Below are 24,812 nucleotides of genomic sequence, written 5' to 3' on the forward strand. Positions count from 1 at the left end.
ATTGCTTATGCCAGACTTCTAAGGCTTATTGTGAATGTGTTTTCTAAAATGCGGTAACTAGGTCTGTAGGCCTACCTTAGGCAGGAGCTGGACTCCTGCAGTTGCCCCTCCCTGCTGCCCTACCACATCCTGTCGGATAACACACACGTCCTCATTTAGGAACTCTCTACCCTGAGGTTGGCAATGCCACTGTCTTTGATACAAAGATTATGTGATATATTAACATGCTATCCTATATGTATGATATTAATATACAGATAGTATAATTTTAGACAGGAAATGTTACTGCTTAACACCCATTATTATTTAAAGAATTAATTTCTCAGATTTCTCTTCTGTGCTTTAATGTTTAAGTTTATGTAGAAATACTTCATATTAAATAATAATTACTATTAAATGTAATTTAATTGCCATTTTATTTTCTTCTGGGAAATGGTGAATAATTTATACATGCCTCATTGTTTAATGCCTCTGCATTTTTATATGTGTAGGTACTGAATATATATGTTCTTGATGATGACATCCCTGAGCTGAATGAGTATTTCCGTGTGACATTGGTTTCTGCTACTCCTGGAGATGGGAAATTAGGTTCAACTCCCACCAGTGGTGCAAGCATAGATCCTGAAAAGGAAACAACAGATGTCACTATCAAAGCCAGTGATCACCCGTACGGTAAATACAGCTCTTTGCAAAAATAATCCTCTCCTTTGGGTGTACTTGGTCTTGTCAAGAAATTCTTTTTTTGTGTGTGTGTGTGACAGAAACAGAGAGAGAGAGATAGAGGGAATAGATACAGACAGGAAGGGAGAGATGAGAAGCATCAATTCTTTGTTGTAGCTCCTTAGTTGTTCATTGATAGCTTTCTCATATGTGCCTTGACGGAGATGGGGCAGGCTATAGCAGAGAGAGGGACCTCTTGCTCAAGCCAGTCACCTTGGGTTCAAGCCAGCAACCTTTGGGCTCAAGCCAGTGACCATGGGGTCATGTCTATGAACCCACGCTCAAGCCAGCGACACCACGCTCTAGCTGGTGAGCCCATGCTCAAGCCAGCCAATTTGGGGTTTTGAACCTGGGTCCTCTGCATCCCAGTCTGACGCTCTAGCCACTGTGCCACTGCCTGGTCAGGTTTGTCAAGAAATTCTTAACGGCTTTATTTTGTTTAGCAAATAATTGAAGTAAAACTCCTTCAGACCCTCTCACTTCTAAGCTCTTGAACTTCTAAGCTGCTGTTTTGAGGAACCTTGTTTTTGAAGGAAACCATAAAGATTAATTTCTGAAGTTTAATAATATATTTTAAAATATATATATAGGAATATTTAAAATAAATGAAAGTCTATTTATGGCTATCAAAACAGTTATTTAAAAAATTATCTGACCTGACCTGTGGTGGCGCAGTGGATAAAGTGTCGACCTGGAAATGCTGAGGTCGCCGGTTCGAAACCCTGGGCTTGCCTGGTCAAGGCACATATGAGAGTTGATGCTTCCAGCTCCTCCCCCTTCTCTCTCTCTGTTTCTCTCTCTCCCTCTCTCTCTCCTCTCTAAAAATGAATAAATAAAATAAAAAAAATTATCCTAGTGTCATGTTAACACCTAATTAAGTACATTGTAATTTGTATTTATTAAGCTTAAAAACGTGGAGTTATTGCTATATGTTTATATTATTTGTCTTATGCTGAGAAGTTATAATTTTTTAATTGGGGGACTATTATAGATGTTAGTCTTAACAAACTGAGACTGTTTTCTGCATTGAAAAGTAGTATTTATTTTGTAGGCATAAAGCAAGAGCATCTGTTAAAAGATCTGTGTACGTAAAGTGGGAAGCTCTTTAACTCTGATTTTCATAGTTAAATTTTTAAAAACATGTTGCAAATCTTAAATTCAGGAATGAATTCCAGAGAGCCAAGTATGAATAAATGTCTGATAATATATACTTTAAATATCCATCATTGTTCTTTGTATTGATACTTCTCTTATTTATTTTTCTTTTTTTGAAAAATTTTCTTTGGGTGGAGACAGGAAAATTAACATTTTAATTTTTAACTTTCTGAAAAATAAACATATCTTGTGGCAAACCCATGTTAATCAAATCTTCACTAAAATTCTTTCTAAATGAAAGCCCCCCCTTCCCCCTGTGATCAAAGTAATTGTGCAGAACAGTTTCATGTGCATAAGAAATTCTTCTATAGATAACTGGGGCAGCATGCCCTGCCTCTTTCTGTATTTGCCAGGCTTGCTGCAGTTCTCTGCCGGGCTGCCTCCCCAGCCTGCGGACCCACCGGCCCGGCCTGCAAGCACCGTGCCCCACGTCACTGTGCAGGAGGAAGATGGAGAAGTTAGATTATTGGTCGTCCGTGCACAAGGACTTCTGGGGAGGGTTATGGCAGAATTTAGAACAGTGTCATTGACAGCACTCAGTCCTGAAGACTACCAGGTAAATCACCTCATACTATAGTACTTGATTTTAGAAAACAGACACAAACCTCTTGGCGGGTTGGAAGGGACTTGAGGCCTGACCTGTGGTGGCGCAGTGGATAAAGCATCGACCTGGAATGCTGAGGTCGCCGGTTCAATACCCTGCACTTGCCTGGTCTAAAGCACATATGGGAGTTGAAGCTTCCTGCTCCTCCCCCCTTTCTCTCTCTCTCCTTCTCTCTCTCACTCTCTCTCTCCTCTCACAATGAATAAATAAAGAAAAAAAAAAAAAAAAAAAAAAGCAGAGTTTGGCTGGTTATGCTGATGTTTGTGATGACATGACTACAGTATATTAATAAATGTTGATTTTAAAAAAAAAAAAAAAAAAAAAAAAAAAAAAAAGGAAGGGACTTGACACTGTGCCCAGGACATACTGAACAAGGAAAATAAGCACGGATGGCTTTTTAAATCTATGTACATAAAGTAGTTCAGTCCCTTGAAGCCGGATATTTAAATAGTTATCATACTGATGTCTCTTCTACTTTATATTTGTCATAAGCTTCACATGTATGTATTTTAATATTATAGGTTTGGATCAGATATACTTAAAATTATATTTCTTACATATTTTAAATTCTCAAATCCTCTTGTCTGCATCCATCAAACAAAACCAAATTATAAATTATATGTTCATGTCTTTTTAATTTTAATTAATTTTTTTTTCAAGTGAGAATTAGTATAGTACTAACAGAAAAAAGTCTAGGATTTGGAACTGGACAGAACTGTGTTTAAGCTGGTCTTCTAAGTGTGTGGCTTCGGGAAACTCAATCTTTCCTAACTCTAGATTTCTTACCTGTAACACGGTGACACTGTCTGCTGGGCAGACTCACTTTGAGGATGATGGCAGTGGTCTTTTCTCTCTTTCTTTTTCATCCCCTCCCCTCCCCTCCCCTCCTCCTTCCTTTTTCTTTCTCTTTTTCTTCATCTCTTCTCCCTCCCTCCCTTCCTCTCTTTCTTCCTTCCTCTGTCCTTTTTTTTTTTAAGCAAGAGAGAGACAGGAAGGGAGAGAGATGAGAAGAATCAACTTGTAGCTTTGACACCTTACGTATTCACTGATTGCCTCTCATATGTGCCTTGACAGGGGTGAGGGTGGGGACTTCAGCTGAGCCAGTAACCCCTTGCTCAAGCCAGCGACCTTGGACTTCAAGCCAGTGACATTTGGGTTCAAGCCAGCAACCGTGGGGTCATGTCAATGATTCTACACTCAAGCAGGCTACCCCTCGCTCAAGCCAGCTGAGCACATGCCTAAGCTGGCAACCTCGGGGTTTTGAAACTGGGACCTCAGCTGCCCAGGTTGATGCTTTCTCGACTGTACCACCATTGGTCAGGCAGCATTGTTTTAATTATCAAGTACTGTACATGGCACATGTTGTAGAGTAACACTCCATAACCACTACCTATTACTATCACCAATAATTATATGAAGCTAAAGCTCCTAAGTTCTTGGCTGTATTTCTCAGGACAATGCTCAGGAATATGAGTATTGTCTTCTGTGCATTTTTGTAAAGAAACACTTTAGTTCTTGTATTGACGGTCTTCAATTTCTAGGTAAATATTCCCAATCTCCAGTTGGATTAGCATTTTCTTTAATAACTAAAACAGAATGAAACAAAATATAAAGAAACTTTGTTTCTCTTCATAACTGTTGGAATGCTAATACCCTTGGAGAAATTTCTGAGGATTTTCAAAGGGACTTAGATGTCCTGTTTGTCACTTGTTACCACTTGAGTCTTTGCTTGTATTGGGAAACCTGATAACCTTTGCCTTTACCATTTCTGTATGATGCTTCAGCTATTTCTGGTCTGTGCTAACAGAGAAGTAAGATTCTTAGCTGTGTACATGAGAATGTGTGTGTGTATGTTACAGGGAGGGCGGGGAGGTGCCAGGAACGATCATGTACAGAATAGGAGACAATTGAATATCAGGTATCACTCTCTTAAACTAATTCTCGTATACCAGGGTGCAGGTGATCCTCACTTTCCAGGTGTTTACTTAGGCTCTTGAGTGATATTACACAACTAATTAATGACTGACTCATAGTTGTGGTAAATGTTCAGAGCTGGTACTCTGGGAGACAGGTTGGTGTTGATATAGTCTGGGTAGTCAAGAAGGGCTTTTGTGGGGAGTTGAGATCTATACTGATCTCTTAAGTTTAAGGAGGAGAAAACTAGTAAGCTAGGTGAAGGACAAAGAATTATTTGAGACTGGTAAAATGGCATGAATCAAATGGTAAGAAAAGCACAGGCTGGCAATAAGAAGACCAGTCTTTCTGGAATGTGGAGAGCTAGTTGTGGTGATAAAAGATATAATAGGAGAGACTGGATCATTCAAGACTTTACAGCAGCGGTTCCCAACCTGTGGCTCGCAACCCCGGCGGGGGTCGAATGACCAAAACACAGGGGTCGCCTAAAGCCATCGGAAAATACAAATAAAATATGTATTTTCCGATGGCTTTAGGCTACCCATAGGTTGAGAACCACTGCTTTACGGATTATATGGCTTTTGTTTTAAAAACAAGAAATAGATTCCAAGATGGTGACAGAATAGGCTGATGTTCCAGTGGCAACTTCCCAGGACCAAATTGGATTACAATTTAATTTACAAACCATTATATTAAAATACCAACTTTGGGCACCCACAACATTTGGTGGTAAAAGGTACTTAGGTTTCTTTCTGTGAGAAAGAGACGGGAACTCTAGGAGAGGCAGGCTCTGTTTTAAAGAGACGGTGCAGAAAATCTCATTCCTAGCCTCCTAGCTGGGGCTCCAGTGAGGAAAAGCTGAGAAGACTAGAGTTATGTGAGGAGAGTGTGAAGTTGGAGGCCGAGGGAGAGACACCGTGAGTGACAGCCACTGGAACCCTGTGCTGAGTCATTCTCCAGTACTACAGTTGCCATCTTTCTTGGGTGGAGCAGTCCCCTCCATGTGGCATCAGCCTGGGGGAAAGAAACGTTCCCACCCTCGGGCATCCCTTTTGTCCCACCCTATGAAGACTGCCATTCTGAGAAGTCAGCCAGAAAGCAGGGGGCAGGTTAGTGACTCAGTTTTCTTGCATTGAGGCTGGAACTTCTGTCTTCCACCCCCCACCCTACCTCACACACACTCCCGAGAGTGTGATTGGTGCTCCTGCATCACGGGAGACTCAGTAGATACTGTCCAGACTGTGTGGGCAGACCACATCTCTGGGTCTTAGAGGCCACACCCTACTGAGGTCTGTGAAACAGTCTGAACAGGTTGACACCTGGGGCCAAGCCACACCCACCAATCTTCCTAATCCCTGAATTGCCCCAGGCTCTAGACCAGGGGTCCCCAAACTTTTTACATAGGGGGCCAGTTCACTGTCCCTCAGACCGTTGGAGGGCCAGACTATAAAAAAAACTGAACAAAACCCTATACACACTGCACATATCTTATTTTAAAGTAAAAAAACAAAATGGGGACAAATATAATATTTAAAATAAAGAACAAGTAAATTTTTTTTCCTGAAGTTGTAAACGGGGAGGCAGTCAGACAGACTCCCGCATGCACCGTACCGGGATCCACCTGGCACACCCACCAGGGGGTGATGCTCTGCCCATCTGGGGCGTCACTCTGCTGCAACCAGAGCCATTCTAGCGCCTGAGGCAGAGGCCACAGAGCCATCCTCAGCGCCCGGGCCAACTTTGCTCCAATGGAGCCTTGGTTGCAGGAGTGGAAGAGAGAGACAGAGAGGAAGGAGAGGGGGAGGGGTGGAGAAGCAGATGGGCACTTCTCCTGTGTGCCCTGGCCAGGAATCGAACCTGGGACTCCCGCACGCCAGGCTGACGCTCCACCACTGAGCCAACTGGCCAGGGCCAGAACAAGTAAATTTAAATCAACAAACTGACCAGTATTTCAATGGGAACTATGCTTCTCTCACTGACCACCAATGAAAGAGGTGCCCTTTCCGGAAGTGCGGCGGGGCCGGATAAATGGCCTCAGGGGGCTGCAGTTTGGGGACCCCTGCTCTAGACTGTACCAGAGGATTTTTCTCAGTGGCTGATCCCAACAAGCAGCCAGCAGAGAGAAGCTATAGGAGGTGGAGCAAAGGGAACCTTGGCCTTTTGCAGACCTTCCTCTAGGCCCAGAGTTGGTAAAAGCCAGCCTAGGTGTGCAGTTTGGTATTTGAATGTGCACCTGGGCCCAACAAAGGCAGCCACACACTGTGGATTGCTTGTAGCTCCAAGAAGGTTACTGACAGCCAGTCATGGGCAGTGTCCCCCACTGGTCTGTGCCAGGTTCCCTCCAGGAAGGCCCAGGGCTGGCACCTTCGGAGGCCAGTTGGGGAGAGCATTGGTTCTGGCCCTAACGACCCTTGCTGGTGCCATGTCATAAGGGAGGGTTGATGAGACACTGGAACCAGCTGAAGGGAACTGTGCTCTCTGTGATCAGCACTGGCACAGCAGCTCATGTGCATTGGACAGGATGGAGCATACAATGGAGTAAAGACAGTCTCTTTAATAAATGGTGTTGGGAAAATTGGACAGATACATACAAAAAAATCAAACTAGACAACCAACTTTCACCATTCACAAAACTAAAGTAAAAATGGATAAAAGACTTAAATGTAACTTGTGAAAACATAAAAAATCTTGGAAGAAAACATAGGCAATAAGCTCTCTAATAGCTCTTGTAGCAATATTTTTACCTATATATCTTCATGGGTAAGTGAAATAACAGGGAAAATAAACAAATTGGGCTATATCAAAATAAAAAGCTTTTGTACAGAAAAAGATACCATTAACAAAATAAAAAGACAACCCACACAATGGAAGAACATATTTGCCAATACATCTGAAAAGGTGTTAACTAAAATTTATTAAGAGCTTCTAAAAGTCAACACCAGGAAGGTAAACAGTCCAATTAAGAAATGGGCATAGTCCCTGGCCTGTTTGCTCAGTGGTAGAGCATCGGCCAGACATGTTGATATCTGGGGTTCGGTTCCCTGTCAGGGCACACAGGAGAAGCACCCATTTGCTTCTCCACTCTTCCCCCTCTCTTTCCTTTCTATCTCTCTCTTTTCCCCTCCCGCAGCTAAGGCTCCACTAGATCAAGTTTGCCCAGGTGCTGAGGATGGCACCATGGCATAGCCTCAGGTGCTAGAATGGCTCTGGTGCCATAAACCAACTGCCTCAGATGGGCAGAGCATCGCCCCCTAGTGGGCCTGCCAGTCTCTCTCTGCTTTCCCGCTTCTCACTTAGGAACAATACTAAATAAATAAATAAATAAATAAAATTAGAAATTAAAAAATTGAGCATAAGACCTGAATAGACACTTCTTCAAAGACAGAATATAGATGGCCAATAGGTATATGACAAAATGTTCAAAGTCACTAATCATCAGAGAAATGCCAATTAAAACCACCTCACACCTGTCAGAATGGCTCTCGTTAACAAATCTACACACATGTGTTGGCGAGGGCGTGGAGAAAAGGGAACCCTCCTGCACTGCTGGTGGGAATGCAGACTTGTGCAGCCACTGTGGAGAACAGTATGGCGTTTCCTCAAAAAATTAAAACGGAACTGCCTTTTGACCCAGCTTTCCTACTTTTAGGAATGTCCTAAGAATTTTGAAACACTGATTTGAAAGAAGAAATGCACCCCCATGTTTATTGCAGCCTTGTTTACAATAGTTAAGATCTGGAAACAACCCAAGTGATGGCAGTGGATGAGTGGATTAAAAAGCTGTGCACATATACACAATAGAATACTACACAGCCATGAGAAAGAAGCAAATCTTACTTTTTGTGATGGCATGGATGGACCTGGAGATTATTATGCTAAGTGAAATAAGCCAGGCAGAGAAAGACAAATATCATATGATCTCACTTATATGTGGAATCTAATGAACACAGTGAACTGAGGAATGGAATAGAGGCAGAGGCGGGGCCACAGGGAGCAGAGGAACAGCTGTCAGAGGGAAGGGGGATGAGGGGATGGAATTAGAGAAGGTGAAGAGATTTGTGAAATTATATACACACAACACATAGATACAGATAACAGGACAGTAAATCCTAGAGGGAAGGGTGGAGGGAGTCAGCAGGAGGGGGCAAAAGTGGTGTAATAGGGGCATGTTTTTGGGAGGTAAGGGTATTATATTGAGTGGGACACTTGAATACATGTTATTATAAATTTAAGAAATACCAGCTGTTTATAAATTTTATCCAGAAAAATTAAAATAGTAATTACAAATAATTTTGTATCAGAAATAAGTTCTTTAAACACTTCACATTTTGCTGAGATTATACATCAATATGCATTTACATTTCTATAATTAGTATAAGCATGAAATAATCCACAATAATGCATCAAGATTTACAGCAAATAAAAATTACATAAGCTAAATTAAGCAAAATAAAATAAAAATAAGAAATTGAATGTTATTTACTGTGAAAGGCTGAACCATTATGATTAGGCTGAGCAATGGAAAATGGACCAGTAAAGAGTCTATTTTGTGGAGTAAAGCAAGAGGTAATAGTGCCTTGGATTAGGAAGGTAACTGTATAGATGAAAAGAACTAGGTGGACACAAGAAATCTTAAGAGTGAAATGGAGAATTTGAAGATTGTTTAGTGCGAAGGATAAAGCAGAATAAGAGTGTTGAAAGTGACTCCCTGGTCCTGCCATAAGCAGCTTGCTACTCCACAATTTTCAGGTTTTAAGGAAGAGCAGAATTTAAAATACTGGCAGAAATTATAAGAAAAATTTGATGTAGATATTAATATCTAAGTCTGTATATCGGAGGTTAAAAATAGAAATCTGAGTGTTGGGAGTATATAAGTGATATTGAAAGCCTAGAGTATGACAGCCTTGTGTACAGAGAGAGTTTAGAGAGAGCCTGATGAACAACAGTTTTAGGGATCACAGGAGGATGCTAAAATTGACAAAGAACACTAAGAAGGATGAGATGGAAAGGCAGGAAAAATAGGAGAGTGTGATATCATGGAATACCAGAGAGAACATGTTTTCTAAAAGAGGAAATGGCCAATGTAAGAGTGTGAAACAGTCAAATGTTATTTTTGTTGTTGAGACTTGAAGAATTACTCCACTGACGACTGCACTCTCGTCAAAGTTAACTACTCTCTTCTTAAGCTACCTTCATGTCTTTTATAGCAGTTGTTACTCTATTTGAATTATTGTATTACATAGTTAAACTTCTTCTGGGATGTTTTTGATGGAGCCAGAGACTTGTCTTAGCTGTTTTTGAATCTGAATCACTGAAAATGGTTAGGTGCACATGCTATGTGTTTGATAAATATTGAAAAAAAGTTAATTAATATTTGATTAAGTGAATTGGTACTTGGGTTGCTCATTTTAGCTTTGAGATTATTTATAGCTCAACAAGATGATATATATTTGTACACACAAGCTAACATGAGAAAAACAACTAAAATTTATACTCATCAGTTGAGGGGAAATGCTTAAATAAGAAATAATCGGAGGGAAAAGGGGCCTTAACACTTTAAATTTAAATAACTTTTTGCTCTTCTTGTAGTACATGAACTTTTCTGATGGAAGATCTACATTATGAATTGCAATTTTAGGTATACAGTAGACAAGGAATAATTAATGTGCAATAGACCAATAACTATTGTTTGGAAAAAATCTCAGAATGGAAATGTCATTATTATTATGCACTGCATATTTAAATTGCTAAGTGATGTAATTTGAGTAGTTCTAAATATACTCATTTAAGCACATTTTCTGCATCTCATTGAATTAATTCTTTAGGAATTTGTGGAGGTCATCTATTTACATTTGCCTGAACTACATTTTTTATATATAGGCAAATAAGAAGTAAAATTTTATCTATTTTATTTGGGAAATATTTAGAGTACTGAACACTATACATATCTACTTAAGTATTTCCAGTTTTATATTTTACTTTTGTTCTGTTTCAATGTTTAAAATAATTTGAGACATAGTAAACATTCTCATTTTGCACATTCATATATAGAATAATTGTAATCTAATGGATTAATCTTTTATTTGCATTTCAGAGTGTTGCTGGTACCTTAGAATTTCAACCAGGAGAAAGATATAAATACATTTCTGTTAATATCACTGATAATTCTATCCCTGAATTGGAAAAATCTTTTAAAGTTGAATTGTTAAACTTGGAGGGAGGAGGTAAGATTGATGATTCATATATTAAATATTTGCGTTTCTACCCACCATGATTGCACATTCTACTAAGGAAATATGATTCTTTGAATTAATGTTAGTGTTTTTTTCTTAAATAAGTGAATTACTAGTTTTTGCAGAAAATAGCGTGAACATTATTAATTGCTCTAATGTATGTGATGTACAATTTCTGATGGATCATTTCTTTCAGGGTAAAAAGACAGTTTCCATCTTTTTTTTTTTTTTTTTTTTTTACAGAGACAGGGAGAGTCAGAGAGAGGGATAGACAGGGACAGATAGACAGGAACGGAGAGATGAGAAGCATCAATCATTAGTTTTTTGTTGTGCATTGCGACACCTTAGTTATTCATTGATTGCTTTCTCATATGTGCCTTGACCACGGGCCTTCAGCGGACTGAGTAACCCCTTGCTCAAGCCAGCGACCTTGGGTCCAAGCTGGTGAGCTTTTGCTCAAACCAGATGAGCCTGCACTCAAGCTGGCGACCTCGGGGTCTTGAACCTGGGTCCTTCCGCATCCCAGTCCGATGCTCTATTCACTGCGCCACCGCCTGGTCAGGCCAGTTTCTATCTTTTTACATAAATTTATAATACTAGTTTTAGAAATTAATATTAAACTCAGTTTTATTGACATATACTTGCTGTGAGGTTTGGTATATTCTGAGTTAATGTCTCTAATGTTTATATAAGGATGCCATTTACTGTGGTGTTATTTCCCCTTTTATTATTCATTGGTCTTTTCCTAAATTAGATGTGCTTTTAGAATGAAATAGTGTAATTGTACAAATCACCAAATTATAATTGTCAGACATAGTCAGTGCCCCTAAAATCACCTCTCTTCTTTTGATTTAAAAATATTTTTCACGATAGCTCTTTTAGAGCTATCTCCTGGTTTAACACAAGTAAAAACTAGTCTTTTTAGGTAATCTACTATGAGGTGATTATCAACAAAATCTGTTCTGATGTTCAGAAATCTCTGATAATTAAAGATTTTTGGAGTCAAAGTTTATTTTGTAGCAAAACTCATCTGTATGAAAGAGAAGCTATTTATGATCTTTTTTTTATCCTACTTGGACTAACTATATGTTTGTTTGCAGAAGTATTAATGTGTTTGGTTATCAGGTGTTCTGGGGTGTTACAGAGTATATGTGATGTGCACTACATTACCTATGTAAATGTAAAAAATCAAGAGCTGTTATGGTATTTATCAGTCTCTTCCATTACATAACTTGGCATTATTATCTTATTACTATCTTCATGTTTAATGAAGTAAATTATAGTACTATATAAGTCATCCAAAGGGAGAGATTGCATAGGAAAGAAATAATAAGATTAACTGTTAGTATGTAGTGAGACTTTGGGTTAATTATGCAAAATTTTTTCAAAGTTCCCTTCCCGGCATTCTCAAAGCCCAGTGAAAAGAATGGTGGGCAAGCCAGGGAAATGATTAACTAGCGCTGCAGTTTGGTTAACTGCATAAAACAGTAAAAACACACTGGATGACCTGTTTGGCAGGTGGCCTGTAATAATACCAGCTTTGCTTGTCCTCTACAGACAAATCCTCAGGTCTCCAAATCATTAGTTTCGTGACAGTAATTTATTAATTAAAGGTCACTATAAGTTATTTGGAAAGTTGTTTTTTGTATCACTTATAGTTAAGTATTCATATTTAATTGAGAATAAATTAGTGATCATTTTATAATATTGATTAATAAGGGACATCAAATATTCTTCAGAAATGATATTTGTAATTATAGTGATACTTATGATTTTGTGTAAAAATTTCTTATATCCCTATTATAAATACACATAATACACATTGCTGCATATTAATTAGGCATGAATACTCATCTGAAAACCAGTCTTGCAGTTTCCTAGTAAGCACTAGTGGCAGAGAAACTGATTCCTGCTCTATGTTTTGCTTCTTAAGTTTCTAAGACATTTTCAGGTTTTGGGTGCCATCAGCTCTCATGCCTGGTATATTCCAGTCCTATTGAGGAGAACAGAACAGGGCAGATCTTAAGCTAGCGTGCCAGTCAAGGGTGCCACTAGGGTATGGATGTAGCCTTGCGTCTCCTCCTCTTTCATTTCTACTGCTGCTGTCGCTGCCCTTCCTGTCTTCATTGTTTGCAAGCATTTGGTAAAATAATGGTTGAGGGATAAAGTGTATTGGAAGTAAAGATAAGAGTACTTCCTCTTAATTATAGTCCTTGTATATTGCCAAGGTACTTTGTTATTATTATTTTTTACAATATTATTTATTCGATCAAATCTATAAAAGGTAGCACCTTTTTTAGGTGAGAAAGGTGAGGTACCAAGAGGCTTAGGGATCTACTGGAGGTTTTGCAGCTGGTGTCTCTCACAGCCAGGGCTGAAGCAGAGTTTTCGACTGCTTACCAGGTTCTTTCCACAGTGTCAGGTGAAAAAAGGTGATCAGGTCTGAGAATAGTAATTATGGTGGGAATTTGAGTGTGTGGCTGGAGGGAAATGTTTGATGCATTTCCCTAATTTTTAATTGGTTGTTGTGAGTGGTAAGGTAGCTGTCATAGGTACTATATATAGGTCTAAGAGTATGCTTAGCCACGCAAACAAATATTTTAAAAATATTTAAAATGTTGGCCTGACCTGTGTGGCACAGTGGATAAAGCGTCGACCTGGAACACTGAGGTCGCTGTTTCGAAACCCTGGGCTTGCCCGGTCAAGTCACATATGAGAGTTGATGCTTCCTGCTCCTCCCTCCTTCTCTCTCTCTCTCCTCCCCCCCTAAAATGAATAAATAAAAAATATATTAAAAAAATTTAAAATGTTAAACACAACTTATTTTACTGTAAGTGAAAATTTAAAATTAAATTAGCAGAAATGGGAAAAATTAGTTACAGTTTTTTGTTTTTTTTTTACGGAGACAAAGAGTGTCAGAGGAATAGATAGGGACAGACAGACAGAAAGAGAGATGAGAAGCATCAATCATTAGTTTTTCATTGTGGCACTTTAGTTCATTGATTGCTTTCTCATATGTGTCTTCACTGTGGGCCTTTAGCAGACCGAGTGACCCATTGCTCGAGCCAGCGACCTTGGGTCCAAGCTGGTGAGCTTTGCTCAAACCAGATGAGCCCGCGCTCAAGCTGGCGACCTCGGGGTCTTGAACCTGGGTCCTCCACATCCCAGTCCGACACTCTATCCACTGCACCACCTCCTGGTCAGGCAAAAACCAGTTACAATTTACAGAGAATATTTCATGAAGCAATGAATGATGTTTTTGTAAATTGGTGGCTGAACTAATTTATACTTTTACCACTTAAAAGAATCTATTTTTTTTGTGTGGAAGAATGCATAACATTAGGTGAATATTACTGCATTGCCCTCTTTACTGGATATGTTTTAAGAGCTCTCAATTTTCTCATTGTGTCATGTGTGTTGTGTGGGTTGTGTCTCTGTGTTTTCCTTGTGAAGTGACTGCTGAACTCTATAGGGTTGATGGCAGTGGTAGTGGTGATGGGAACATGGAATTCTTCCTTCCAGCTTTTCACAACTATGGTAAGCAGCTGTCCCAAGGCCCTGTATTGTTCTACATTTTAATTTTTCTGTTTAGAGACAACAATGCTAAATAATTATTGATACCTACTATGTGCAGGTCCTTTCTGTCCTTTCAGACTCTTCTCTATATTAGCCTGCTGCAGTTTTCTGATTCTAATTGTAGTAACAATTTTGCTTTAACATCATTTAAAAGTGATTATTGAAAAGCATCTTAAATAGTTTTGAATACTTTGAAAGAGAATTGGGACATTATATTTTCATATTATATGAATCTCTTTGATTTTTTTTTTTCAAAAAGAACCATGAGTCTTTATATGAAGCATTTAATCAAAACAAATTGGGAGGAGGGCACAGGAGGTGTAATGGTGATGGGTAAACACTTGACTTGGGGAGGTGAACGCACAATACGGTGTACAGAGATGTGTTGTAGAATCAGGCACCTGAAACCTGTGATTGTTAACCAGTGTCACCCCAATAAATTCTCTTAAAAAACAAATGGGAAAAAATTTTAAGAAGAAAATAAATGGGGAGGATAAGTTACTAATTAATGGGAGGAAATGTTGAAAAAATGATCTTTTTGAAGTAGGATTATGTACAAATATGAATCAGCTTTTTTCCCTCAAATATTTTTTTTATATTAGAAAATACATAGAGTACTTGTTTCTCAGGGGAGAACTCTTTATAATCCTCAAGTGAATGCTTCTTTTTTGCAGTGTCAGCTTTTCTATTTTAGTGTCAGAGTTCATATTTCTACCCCTCTCATTCCTACTTTCCCTCAGTGCGTCATGTTACCTCTGTATGAAAGTACTCTACTCCTTTTGGGTTTTTTTCCCTGCATCCATTAATATAACATAAAAGTTGAACGTACTTCTCAGAAAAAGAATTAAATACTTCTTTAGATCTTGATACCTTTTTAGTTGTAGGATTGGACTATTTGGGACCAGGAAAGATCGGTCTAGATTATTATAATATGAAAAAATAGGCCTAAAATTAACACACATTTGGAAACCAAGAATGGTTTCAGTCAGATTGATGAAAATCATAGGAAAACTATTTTTCCTACAGGTAAGAGTCATTTGGCTCGTGTTCTTCCGAGGACAGTAAAGGTTGTGGGCGATGTTCTTCATATACTTTGTGTAGAAGAATGTTCTCTTTCACAGCGAAGAAAAAGAAAATAAAGTTTTTCTTATTCACCTACAAATGCTTGTGCACAACTTGTGTGTAATATTGGTGCCAAAAGAGAGAAAGGTCATAAAAGCATGACAGCCAGGGCTGAAGCCGAGAGTTTGGCAACGATTTGTGTCTGCCTTTCTTTCTAAAATAAATGAAAGGTACTCAGTGAATGGTACAACTCTTCAAAAGCTTGTTCCTTGCTTTTTCCTTTAATTTGTAAATTACTGATTAACATTTTCTTACTGTTTGTAGAAATTATTCATGCAGCCAGTCTAGGTGTGGCATCCCAAATTCTAGTGACAATTGAGGCCTCTGACCATGCTCATGGTATATTTGAATTTAGCCCCGAGTCACTCTTTGTCAACGGAACTGAACCAGAAGATGGGTATAGCACTGTTACATTCAACGTGAGTACATTTTTTTCTCCAGTCCTAGACATACTCTGTTCTTTTAAAACTTTTACTGTATTAATGAAGGTGTACTTTATGCCAGTTTTTTTCTGTTTAAGTGGAGGAGAATGAGGCTAGCGGCACAAACAACACAAATTGACCATTAAACAGTGGTTTAGCATTTGTCTTTGTATTTAGTTTTGCATTCAAATTTCTCTTATGAGTCTGAGTCTCTAATGAGTCTTGACTCCTTAAGGAATGTAATGGAGCTGTATCACATAGACTTTTGTATTAATGCAGATAGACTGTGGCAGCAAACTTCTCCAAAACCTCAAGAGTCACTTGTGTTATGTGTCCAACTTAAGTTGGCAATCATCAATCATTTAGGGACTGAGGATTACAGAGGCTTCATCAAACAGATGCCTCTGTCTTTAAGAAGAGGGAACTGTGGATGTGGAGAACTACATATTGGCTCTCACAACTTCTTTCTGGAAGTAATTCACAGCATTTCCACTTACTGTTCTTTGTCAAAGCAGGTCACATGACCATGCTAATGTTAGCAGGTAGAGAAGCACAATTCTGTCTTTTCTCTCTCCCAGAGGAAAATAAAATAAAAAATGTTTGTGAACAGCATTAATAACAACTCTTGTATAGTGTGTATGTGTGTGGCTACTCTGCGTTGTTCTAGTAGGAGTTTAGTACATAGTTTTCTATTGTTAATACTTCATTCAGGAGCTAGAAGTTTGCTCAGCTTCCTCAATTGTATACAAATAATGAAGAAAGTTCACTCAAAATATATTCCTCCTGTACTCTTATGGCAGATCTTCATTAAACTGGTATGTAGTAAATTGAACAGCTTTAGCAAGGATGACTGATGACTCAAGAAATAAAATAAAAAAGGATTGTGGGAGAGGATGAAGTTTCATAAAATTTTTATCTCAAATTTTATTTTGAAACATTTTTATATATAAAGAAAAATTACTTTTAGTTGTAACTTATTTGAACATTTTTAAAGCTTTCTATTATTTTTAACACATTGACCAAAAGATATTTTTTTCTTTTTAGAAGTATTTTATGTAATCTTAGGTCAGATATGTTTGGTGAGTTTGTTTTTCATGTTATATTGAAGATAAAAGAAATATTATAATTTGTTTTTAAACATGAGTTTTTATGACTAGTTTTTTATAAAAAAATATTACCCATCTACTTTTTTTTACAATAATGCATATACTATTTTTGCAGTATTTGTAAAAGTTTTAATGAATATGCTTAAATGTAATCATTTTAATTACATTTGCTTTATTGCATATATATATATATATATATATATATATATATATATTTTATTTTCCTGAAGTTGGAAACTGGGAGGCAGTCAGACAGACTCCTGCATGCACCTGACCAGGATCCACCCAGCATGCCCACCAGGGGGCAATGCTCTGCCCATCTGTGGCGTCGCTCTTTTGCAACCAGAGCCATTCTAGCACCTGAGGCAGAAGCCACAGAGCCATCCTCAGCGCCTGGGCCAATGGAGCCTTGGCTGCAGGAGAGGAAGAGAGAGACAAAGAGGAAGGAGAGGGGGAGGGGTGGAGAAGCAGATGGGCATTTCTCCTATATGCCCTGGCCAGGGATCGAACCCAGGACTCCCGCACACCAGGCTGACGCCCTACCACTGAGCCAACTGGCCAGGGCCCAAGAATCTTATATTTTTCAGAACAGCCTATATAAAATAAAAGTTTAATATTCTGCTAACATTCTGTGTTTACAAACCTCTAAGTCAGTGGTTTTAATGTCTCTTTTTAATACATGTTAATATTCAATATTTTATAGGTTATGAGAAGTCATGGAGCTCTGTCTCGAGTGACTTTGCTCTGGAGCATAGACTCTGATCCTAACGATGATCTCGCTTTCACCTCTGGCAACGTCACATTTGAAATTGGGCAAAAAAGTGCCAACATTACTGTGGAAATATTGCCTGATGAAGATCCAGAACTGGATAAGGCATTCTCTGTGTTGATCCTCAGTGTTTCCAGTGGATCTTTGGGCGTTCATACGAATGCCACATTAATAGTTTTGGCTAGTGATGATCCTTATGGGGTCTTCATCTTTTCTGAGAAAAATAGACCTATTGAAGTTGAGGAAGCAACTCAGAACATTACGTTGTCAATAATAAGGTTAAAAGGCCTCATGGGAAAAGTGATAGTCACATATGCAACCGTGGATGATATGGAAAAACCACCTTATTTTCCACCTAATTTTCCACCTAATTTAGCCAGAGCAACTCAAGGAAAGGACTACATACCAGCTTCTGGATTTGCTCTTTTCAGAGCCAATCAGAGTGAGGTCACAATAACTATTTCAGTTTTGGATGATGAAGAACCAGAGAGGTCAGAGTCTGTGTTTATTGAACTACTCAACTCTACTCTAATAGAGGAAGTACAGAATCGCCCAAGTAAGTTACCATTAGTGTGTTATTATTATTATTAGCAGTAAGAATTCTAAAACCTTAAATTAAGAATTTGATATAGTAGAAAATTCTATAAAAATAGTAAGTTCTAAATTTGAAAGTCTAATCTTGCAAACGTTTTCCTATGAGGTAAATGGAAGTGGGACACTTCAAAACATGAAATCATGTTTAAAAAGTTTGTTACGTTCAAGACTAAATTTTTTGGAAGTGTGCGTGTGTAATTAAGTGTAACTGGCTTCCGTCTAGTACTATTGTACTATATATTGTGACTTCTAGAACATTTGAAATCAGTCTGGGGATTCCAAGGATAGTCCTGGGAGCAAGAGCCTGAACCTGTCATCCTGATTCACTCTTGAAGATTTCTTAAACAGTAGAGGCTCTTTGTATTAGTGGAGAGATTGTGGATCTTGCAACTACATGAGAGCAGAGTGACAGGGTTGTGGAGCACTAGGAAATCCTGCAAATGGGTGGGTCATAGTGAGAGTTGAAAGGAAGACAATGTTTGAGGGGTAAGAATGAGGAATGAGGACTGACCACATTGGACACAGTCTCTGATACAACAGCTTCTATTAGAAAGTATAAGCCACTCTTCCCGGGGTTGTGTCTTGGTGGCTTTGTAGAGAGAGTTGGGTGGTTTGGGTGAAGAGCCAGGCTTCAGCTGGTGGAGTTAAAGCGGTTACTGTGTTCATTAGTTACATCTTTCTAAGTGGACATAAAACTTGAGAAAGATGAAAGGAGTCTAGATTTCCTAGAATAAGGGAAGTAGTATAGAAAGAAAGATTGCTGTTATTATTTTAAGGTCAATTTAATGTCAGTTTTAGGAGAATATTTATTAAAAAACAAGCAAAACCTTTTTTAAGAGAACTGGAATTTTGTAGTCCAAAGAGTAAGATTCCAAGATCTCCATATTGACTATGTTCTGCCACATAGATTAAGATTTCTTACCAGTAAATTTCTTTACCTTCTTACATGTTGATAGATATACTTAGTAAGCAACATTCTTGCCCACAGTGTCAGTAATTGCAGTTCAGGTTTATATACAAGGAAATTTACTTTATATGATAACTGCTTACATTAAATTTTCAGAGAACAGTGAAGGTTAAAATTCTCACGCAATACTTCATTCTTTCTCAGCAAGATTTAGAATCAGTTAAAATAGCAAATTGAATTAAAATTCAATAATTAGTCTTTTAAGTAAGAATTATATGATACAGTCTAGTTTTCAAGGAATGCACGGTGTTTTGAGTGAGGTAGAAATAAAAGTAGGTGGGATTATTACATATACCAGCGACTAGGAGCTGTGAGCATTGCTATCAGATAATTTATGTTCCAGTGTATGGTAATAAACTTGGACATAATAGTTTCTTTAACCTCAGTTTTCTTATGTATAATACAGTAGTATGATAGGGTTTAAATATAATATTTGTAAAAATTAATACAATGTCTGGTACATGATAAGCATGCAATACATGTGAACAGTTATTAATAAAGTGATATATGTAGAGTATCAATGTGCTATGGGATGGGAGAAGCAAGTGACATGTATTTTATGCTTGATATGTCCCTGGAACCATGCAGCATACTTGGGACAGTTCACGATAGGCATAAGCTATAAGTAGAATAATTAGAGAATAATTAAATGCAAATCTGTGTTATTGATTCAGATTTTAATAGGCAAAATCAGTGTTGAAACCTGGTAGGATCTCTTACTTTACTTCAAGTATAATCAATTTTTAGGAGATGTTTGATGAGGAATTGTATATAAGAGATTTGACAAACTCTTACTGAATGGCTTTTGACTGTGTCTACTGGGCACACAGTCAGATAATAATTTAGGTGACTTCCTCAACATCTTTGTGGCTCTGATTCCTCATCTATAAATTTTCTGATCACGTAGAGATAGCATGGGTATTAAATGACTTGATGTAAGAAAAGTGCTTAGAACAGTGGTAGTCAACCTGGTTCCTACCGCCCACGAGTGGGCGTTCTGCTTTCATGGTGGGCGGTAGCGGAGCAACCAAAGTATAAATAAAAAGATAGATATAGATTTAACTATAGTAAGTTGTTTTATAAAGATTTATTCTGCCAAACTTAGTGAAAATCCGACATAAGGTACTTGGTAAGTAATTATTATTATATGCTTTAACTTGCTGTAACTCTGCTTTATAAATTTTATAAAGTAAAGTTACTTCCCTACTTTATAAATCACCATTACTGTGGAACCGGTGGGCGTTAGAAAATTTTACTAACAGAGATACAAAAGTGGGCGGTAGGTATAAAAAGGTTGACTTCCCCTGGCTTAGAACAACACTGGGCAAATAGTGTACACTCAAAAACTGTCATCTCAAATAAACTCAAAATGGATAAAAGACTTAAATGTAAGCCATAAAACCATAAGCATCTTAGAAGAAAACATAGGCAGTAAGCTCTCTGACATCTCTCAGAGCAATATATTTGCCGATTTATCTCCACGGGCAAGTGAAATAAAAGACAGGATAAACAAATGGGACCATATCAAACCAGAAAGCTTTTGGGCAGCTAAAGACAATAAGAACAGAATAAAAAGACAAACTACACAATGGGAGAACATATTTGACAATACGTCTGATAAGGGATTAATAACCAAAATTTATAATGAACTTGTAAAGCTCAATACTGGGAAGACAAACAATCCAATCCAAAAATGGGTGAAAGAAATGAATAGACACTTCTCCAAAGAGGACATACAGATGGCCAATAGGCTTATGAAAAAATGTTCAACATCACTAATCATTAGAGAAATACAAATTAAAACCACAATGAGATATCATCTCATACCAGTCAGAATGGCGCTCATTAACAAAACAACACAGAGTAAGTGCTGGCGAGGATGTGGAGAAAAGGGAACCCTCCTGCACTGCTAATGGGAATGCAGACTGGTGCAGCCACTGTGGAAAACAGTATGGAGATTCCTCAAAAAATTAAAAATCGAACTGCCTTTTGACCCAGCTATACCACTTTAAGGAATATACCCCAAGAACACGATAGCACTGTTTGAAAAGAAGAAATGCACCCCCATGTTTATGGCAGCCTTGCTCACAATAGCGAATCTGGAAACAGCCCAAGTGTCCGTCAGTGGACGAGTGGATTAAAAAGCTTTGGTACATATATACTATGGAATACTACTCAGCCATAAGAAGTGATGACATCAGATCATTTACAACAACATGGATGGACCTTGATAACATTATACTGAGCAAAATAAGTAAATCAGAAAAAACTAAGAACTATATGATTCCTTACAAAGGTGGGACGTAAACATGAGACTCAGAGACATGGACAAGAGTGTGGGGGTTACGGGGTGGGGGGAGGAGAGGGAAGGGGTTGGGGGAGGGGTGGGGCACAAAGAAAACCAGTTAGAAGGTGACTGAAGACAATTAGACTTTGGGTGATGGGAATGCAGCATAATCAAATGTCAAAATAACCTAGAGATGTTTTCTCTGAGCCTATGTACCCTGATTTATCAATGTCACCCCATTAAAATTAATTTAAAAAAAACCTGTCATCTGCTGCCACAGTTCTGCCATTTTTTTCTAATTTAGTTGAATTTAATTATATTAATTTATAGTTGTAACTTTATAACTTAGCATGACTGGGGCCTATATGTTGAAATTAAATGAAATTATTACTTGATTTAGGTTAAATTAGCTGAAAATGTTAACTTTTATTCATTATCATATATTTTCAAATACTGTCATTGTTAGAAATACACTAAATATGAACTCTAGAAAGAATACAAAAATAAAAGTAAATATGAACTGAAAATTTTTTACTTCTCATAAGACTTTTCTGATGCTTTATTTGTATTAAAAGTTTACTACTTATGATTTTTTTGGCAAGGGTTTTGGTTGGAATTGAACCTAGAAAATAAATGAGGGGGAGGTCCTAAATGCCTTTGAAGGTCCTAAATGCCTTTGAAATAAGCTTTGCTCTCTTGAAAATCAGTGAAGTACGAAGAGAACCTAAAGTGCTGCACATACTCTCCTGGCAGTGTTGAGGTACAGTGAGGCTCTTTCCCGCTGAGTGAGTGGAGTGCCTGCTGACGAAGAAGGGCAGGCGGAGGCAGGTTTGTGAAGGACGAGGCTGAAGCACTGAGGCAGTCATTTAATTAGAGTTTGATGATTTGCTTCAGCTTGTCTTTGAGAGCAAGGAGCTAAATTACTTTCCTATTCAATTTTGTAACTAAAATGTTGTTTTTAAAAAATTTTATGGCACGCTGGTAGCTAATTAGAAGATCATAATTCTGTAGGTTCATCATTATCTGTAATATTATGCAAAGCAATGATTTATTATACTCGAATCCTTTTTTGCCTTTTGACAGATTTCCAATACTTATTAGAATAACCCTGTAGGTTAACTATTTCTTTGCTAAGGATTCTATAATTAAAAATCTCAATAGAATATAAACCTATAAGGGTAGGGACTTTCTATTTAATTTATTTTTATCCCAATATCTAGATTAGTGCTGATATATGTATAGTAATGAGTATTGTAAAATATAAATAATAGAAAACAATAAATGGTGATCCCATTTGATTGATGAAATACTGCTTGAAGTTTAATGATTTTTGGCCAGTTCTTACAATTTTGATATATTTGCTTTTCTTCTTTCAGTTTCAAATTCTCCACGCCTTGGGCCTAAGGTGGAAACTATTGCTCATCTAATTATCGTTGCCAATGACGATGCCTTTGGAACTCTCCAGCTCTCAGCACCGGTTGTTCGAGTGGCAGAGAATCATGTGGGACCCATTATCAATGTGACTAGAACAGGAGGAGCATTTGCAGATGTTTCTGTGAAGTTTAAAGCTGTGCCAATAACTGCAATAGCTGGTGAGAAATGACATCTAAGAGCAGTAAAGTGCTCGAGGGGAAATATTATCCTTGATAACAAAGCTTCTCAAAGATGTAGCAGGAAAATTCAGCCAGAAAACAACAAGTCTTTTATCTTTTGTAAGACACAAACCCAGGGCTTTTAGCATTATTTATGGCACTGATTTTATAGAATTTGTGAAAACTGTTGGTGAATTGTATATTAATTTAAAAGCTGTAATGACCAAAATAGGCACAAACCAATGAAAAGTAAACTAAGGAAAGCATTATTATGTTTCTTTGTGTGTAACTTTTAGCTCTTTTTTTCCTTTTTAAAATTTTTAATTGAATTTATTGGCGTGACATTGCTTAATAAAATCACACGGGTTTCAGGTGCATGTCTGTGCTGGATTTTCTGTATACTGCATTGCGTGTTGACCTCCACGTCAAGTCTCCTTTACCACCATTTAGCCCCCAGCCTTTGTCCCCCCCCCCCACCTTCCCTCCTGCAGTCACCACACTGTGTGTGTGTATACGTGTGTTTCTTTGCTTAATTCCTTTATCATTTTCACCCAACCCTCCAACTTGTATCCCCTCAGACAGCTGTCAGTCTGTTCTCCATGTTTACATGTCTGTTTCTATTTTGTTAGTTTAAGGGACTCATATGAAATTATATTGAGGAGTGCAGGGTAAAATGGCTGAATACTGCGGCCGTCTGATAGCAGTACTTAGCAATAGTTTGTTTTTTGACCCATTTATCTTGCTTATTTTACGAAGAACATGGAAGAGACAATGGTTAACATTATAATTATTTTATGTATAATAAAAATGATTTTATTGTCATGCAAATCTGAGAACTGCCCTCTTTGGTGGTACTGTTATAGCCCCTAGAGCAGGCATCCCCAAACTACGGCCCGCTGGCCACATGAGGCCCCCTGAGGCCATTTATTGGGCCCCCGCCGCACTTCTGGAAGGGGCACCTCTTTCATTGGAGGTCAGTGAGAGGAGCACTGTATGTGGCGGCCCTCCAACCGTCTGAGGGACAGTGAACTGGCCCTCTGTGTAAAAAGTTTGGGGACCCCTGCAGGGAGATTTGCCTTAGAGCAATTCCGTTAGCATCTTTCTAGTGTGCACTGAGAGAAACATGAGTGTGAGTGGCTGTGATAACAGGCTTGACCTTTTGAAATAAATTATCTGGCTATGAGACTTGCTTGAAAAGATAATAACCCAGGCTCACATTGTCCCTAAGTGTGTCTCTGTGTGCATTTGTGCATATGCTTGGGTAGCAACCTAGTGGAATGCTGCTTTGGGGGATCTTACGCATTCACAAACGGGGTAATCAGTATTCTAGGAAGTTTGCCCTTAGGCTCCACAGGAAACCTCTCTCCTTTCCCCAGCCACTGTTGAGCCAGAAACAAAGCCACCTGAACAGCATTGTAGTAGCAGCTTTTAATCCAGTGTGTAGAAAGGTCCATAGTTTCCAGCTATAACATTCATGAAGCTGACATGCCCATAGCTGGGCAACAGTATAGTTTATCTCCCCAGGGAGTGAGTTGTTCTTTGTTTTAAAAATATTGTACACATTTTTTTCTTTTGTAGATAAGGGGCAATCCTGTGGAAATGAATGACTCTGTGTCTGTATCTGTATCCATATCTATACCTGTGTATCATATATATGTATATGGCCAATAGAACAAATGATGTATACATACTTCTAAAAATCAGTGAATGAACTCGAATACCGTTAGGAAGGATTTTTCATTGTATTGTGA

At 38.2% G+C, this 24,812-nt stretch overlaps 1 protein-coding gene across 1 annotated transcript in view; it reads left to right on the forward strand.

Moving 5' to 3' along the window:
• Positions 1–24,812, forward strand: part of ADGRV1 (adhesion G protein-coupled receptor V1) — a 697,985-nt gene that overhangs the window by 112,986 nt on the left and 560,187 nt on the right. The window contains exons 23-29 of the mRNA XM_066381830.1: positions 492–672; positions 2,229–2,431; positions 10,488–10,617; positions 14,080–14,163; positions 15,589–15,743; positions 17,556–18,177; positions 22,846–23,061. Of these exons, the coding sequence (XP_066237927.1) occupies positions 492–672; positions 2,229–2,431; positions 10,488–10,617; positions 14,080–14,163; positions 15,589–15,743; positions 17,556–18,177; positions 22,846–23,061 (1,591 nt within the window). The remainder of the gene's footprint in view (positions 1–491; positions 673–2,228; positions 2,432–10,487; positions 10,618–14,079; positions 14,164–15,588; positions 15,744–17,555; positions 18,178–22,845; positions 23,062–24,812) is intronic.

The sequence above is a fragment of the Saccopteryx leptura genome, chromosome 4 (genome assembly GCF_036850995.1).
Source record: "Saccopteryx leptura isolate mSacLep1 chromosome 4, mSacLep1_pri_phased_curated, whole genome shotgun sequence".
In the NCBI taxonomy this organism is placed as follows: domain Eukaryota; kingdom Metazoa; phylum Chordata; class Mammalia; order Chiroptera; family Emballonuridae; genus Saccopteryx; species Saccopteryx leptura.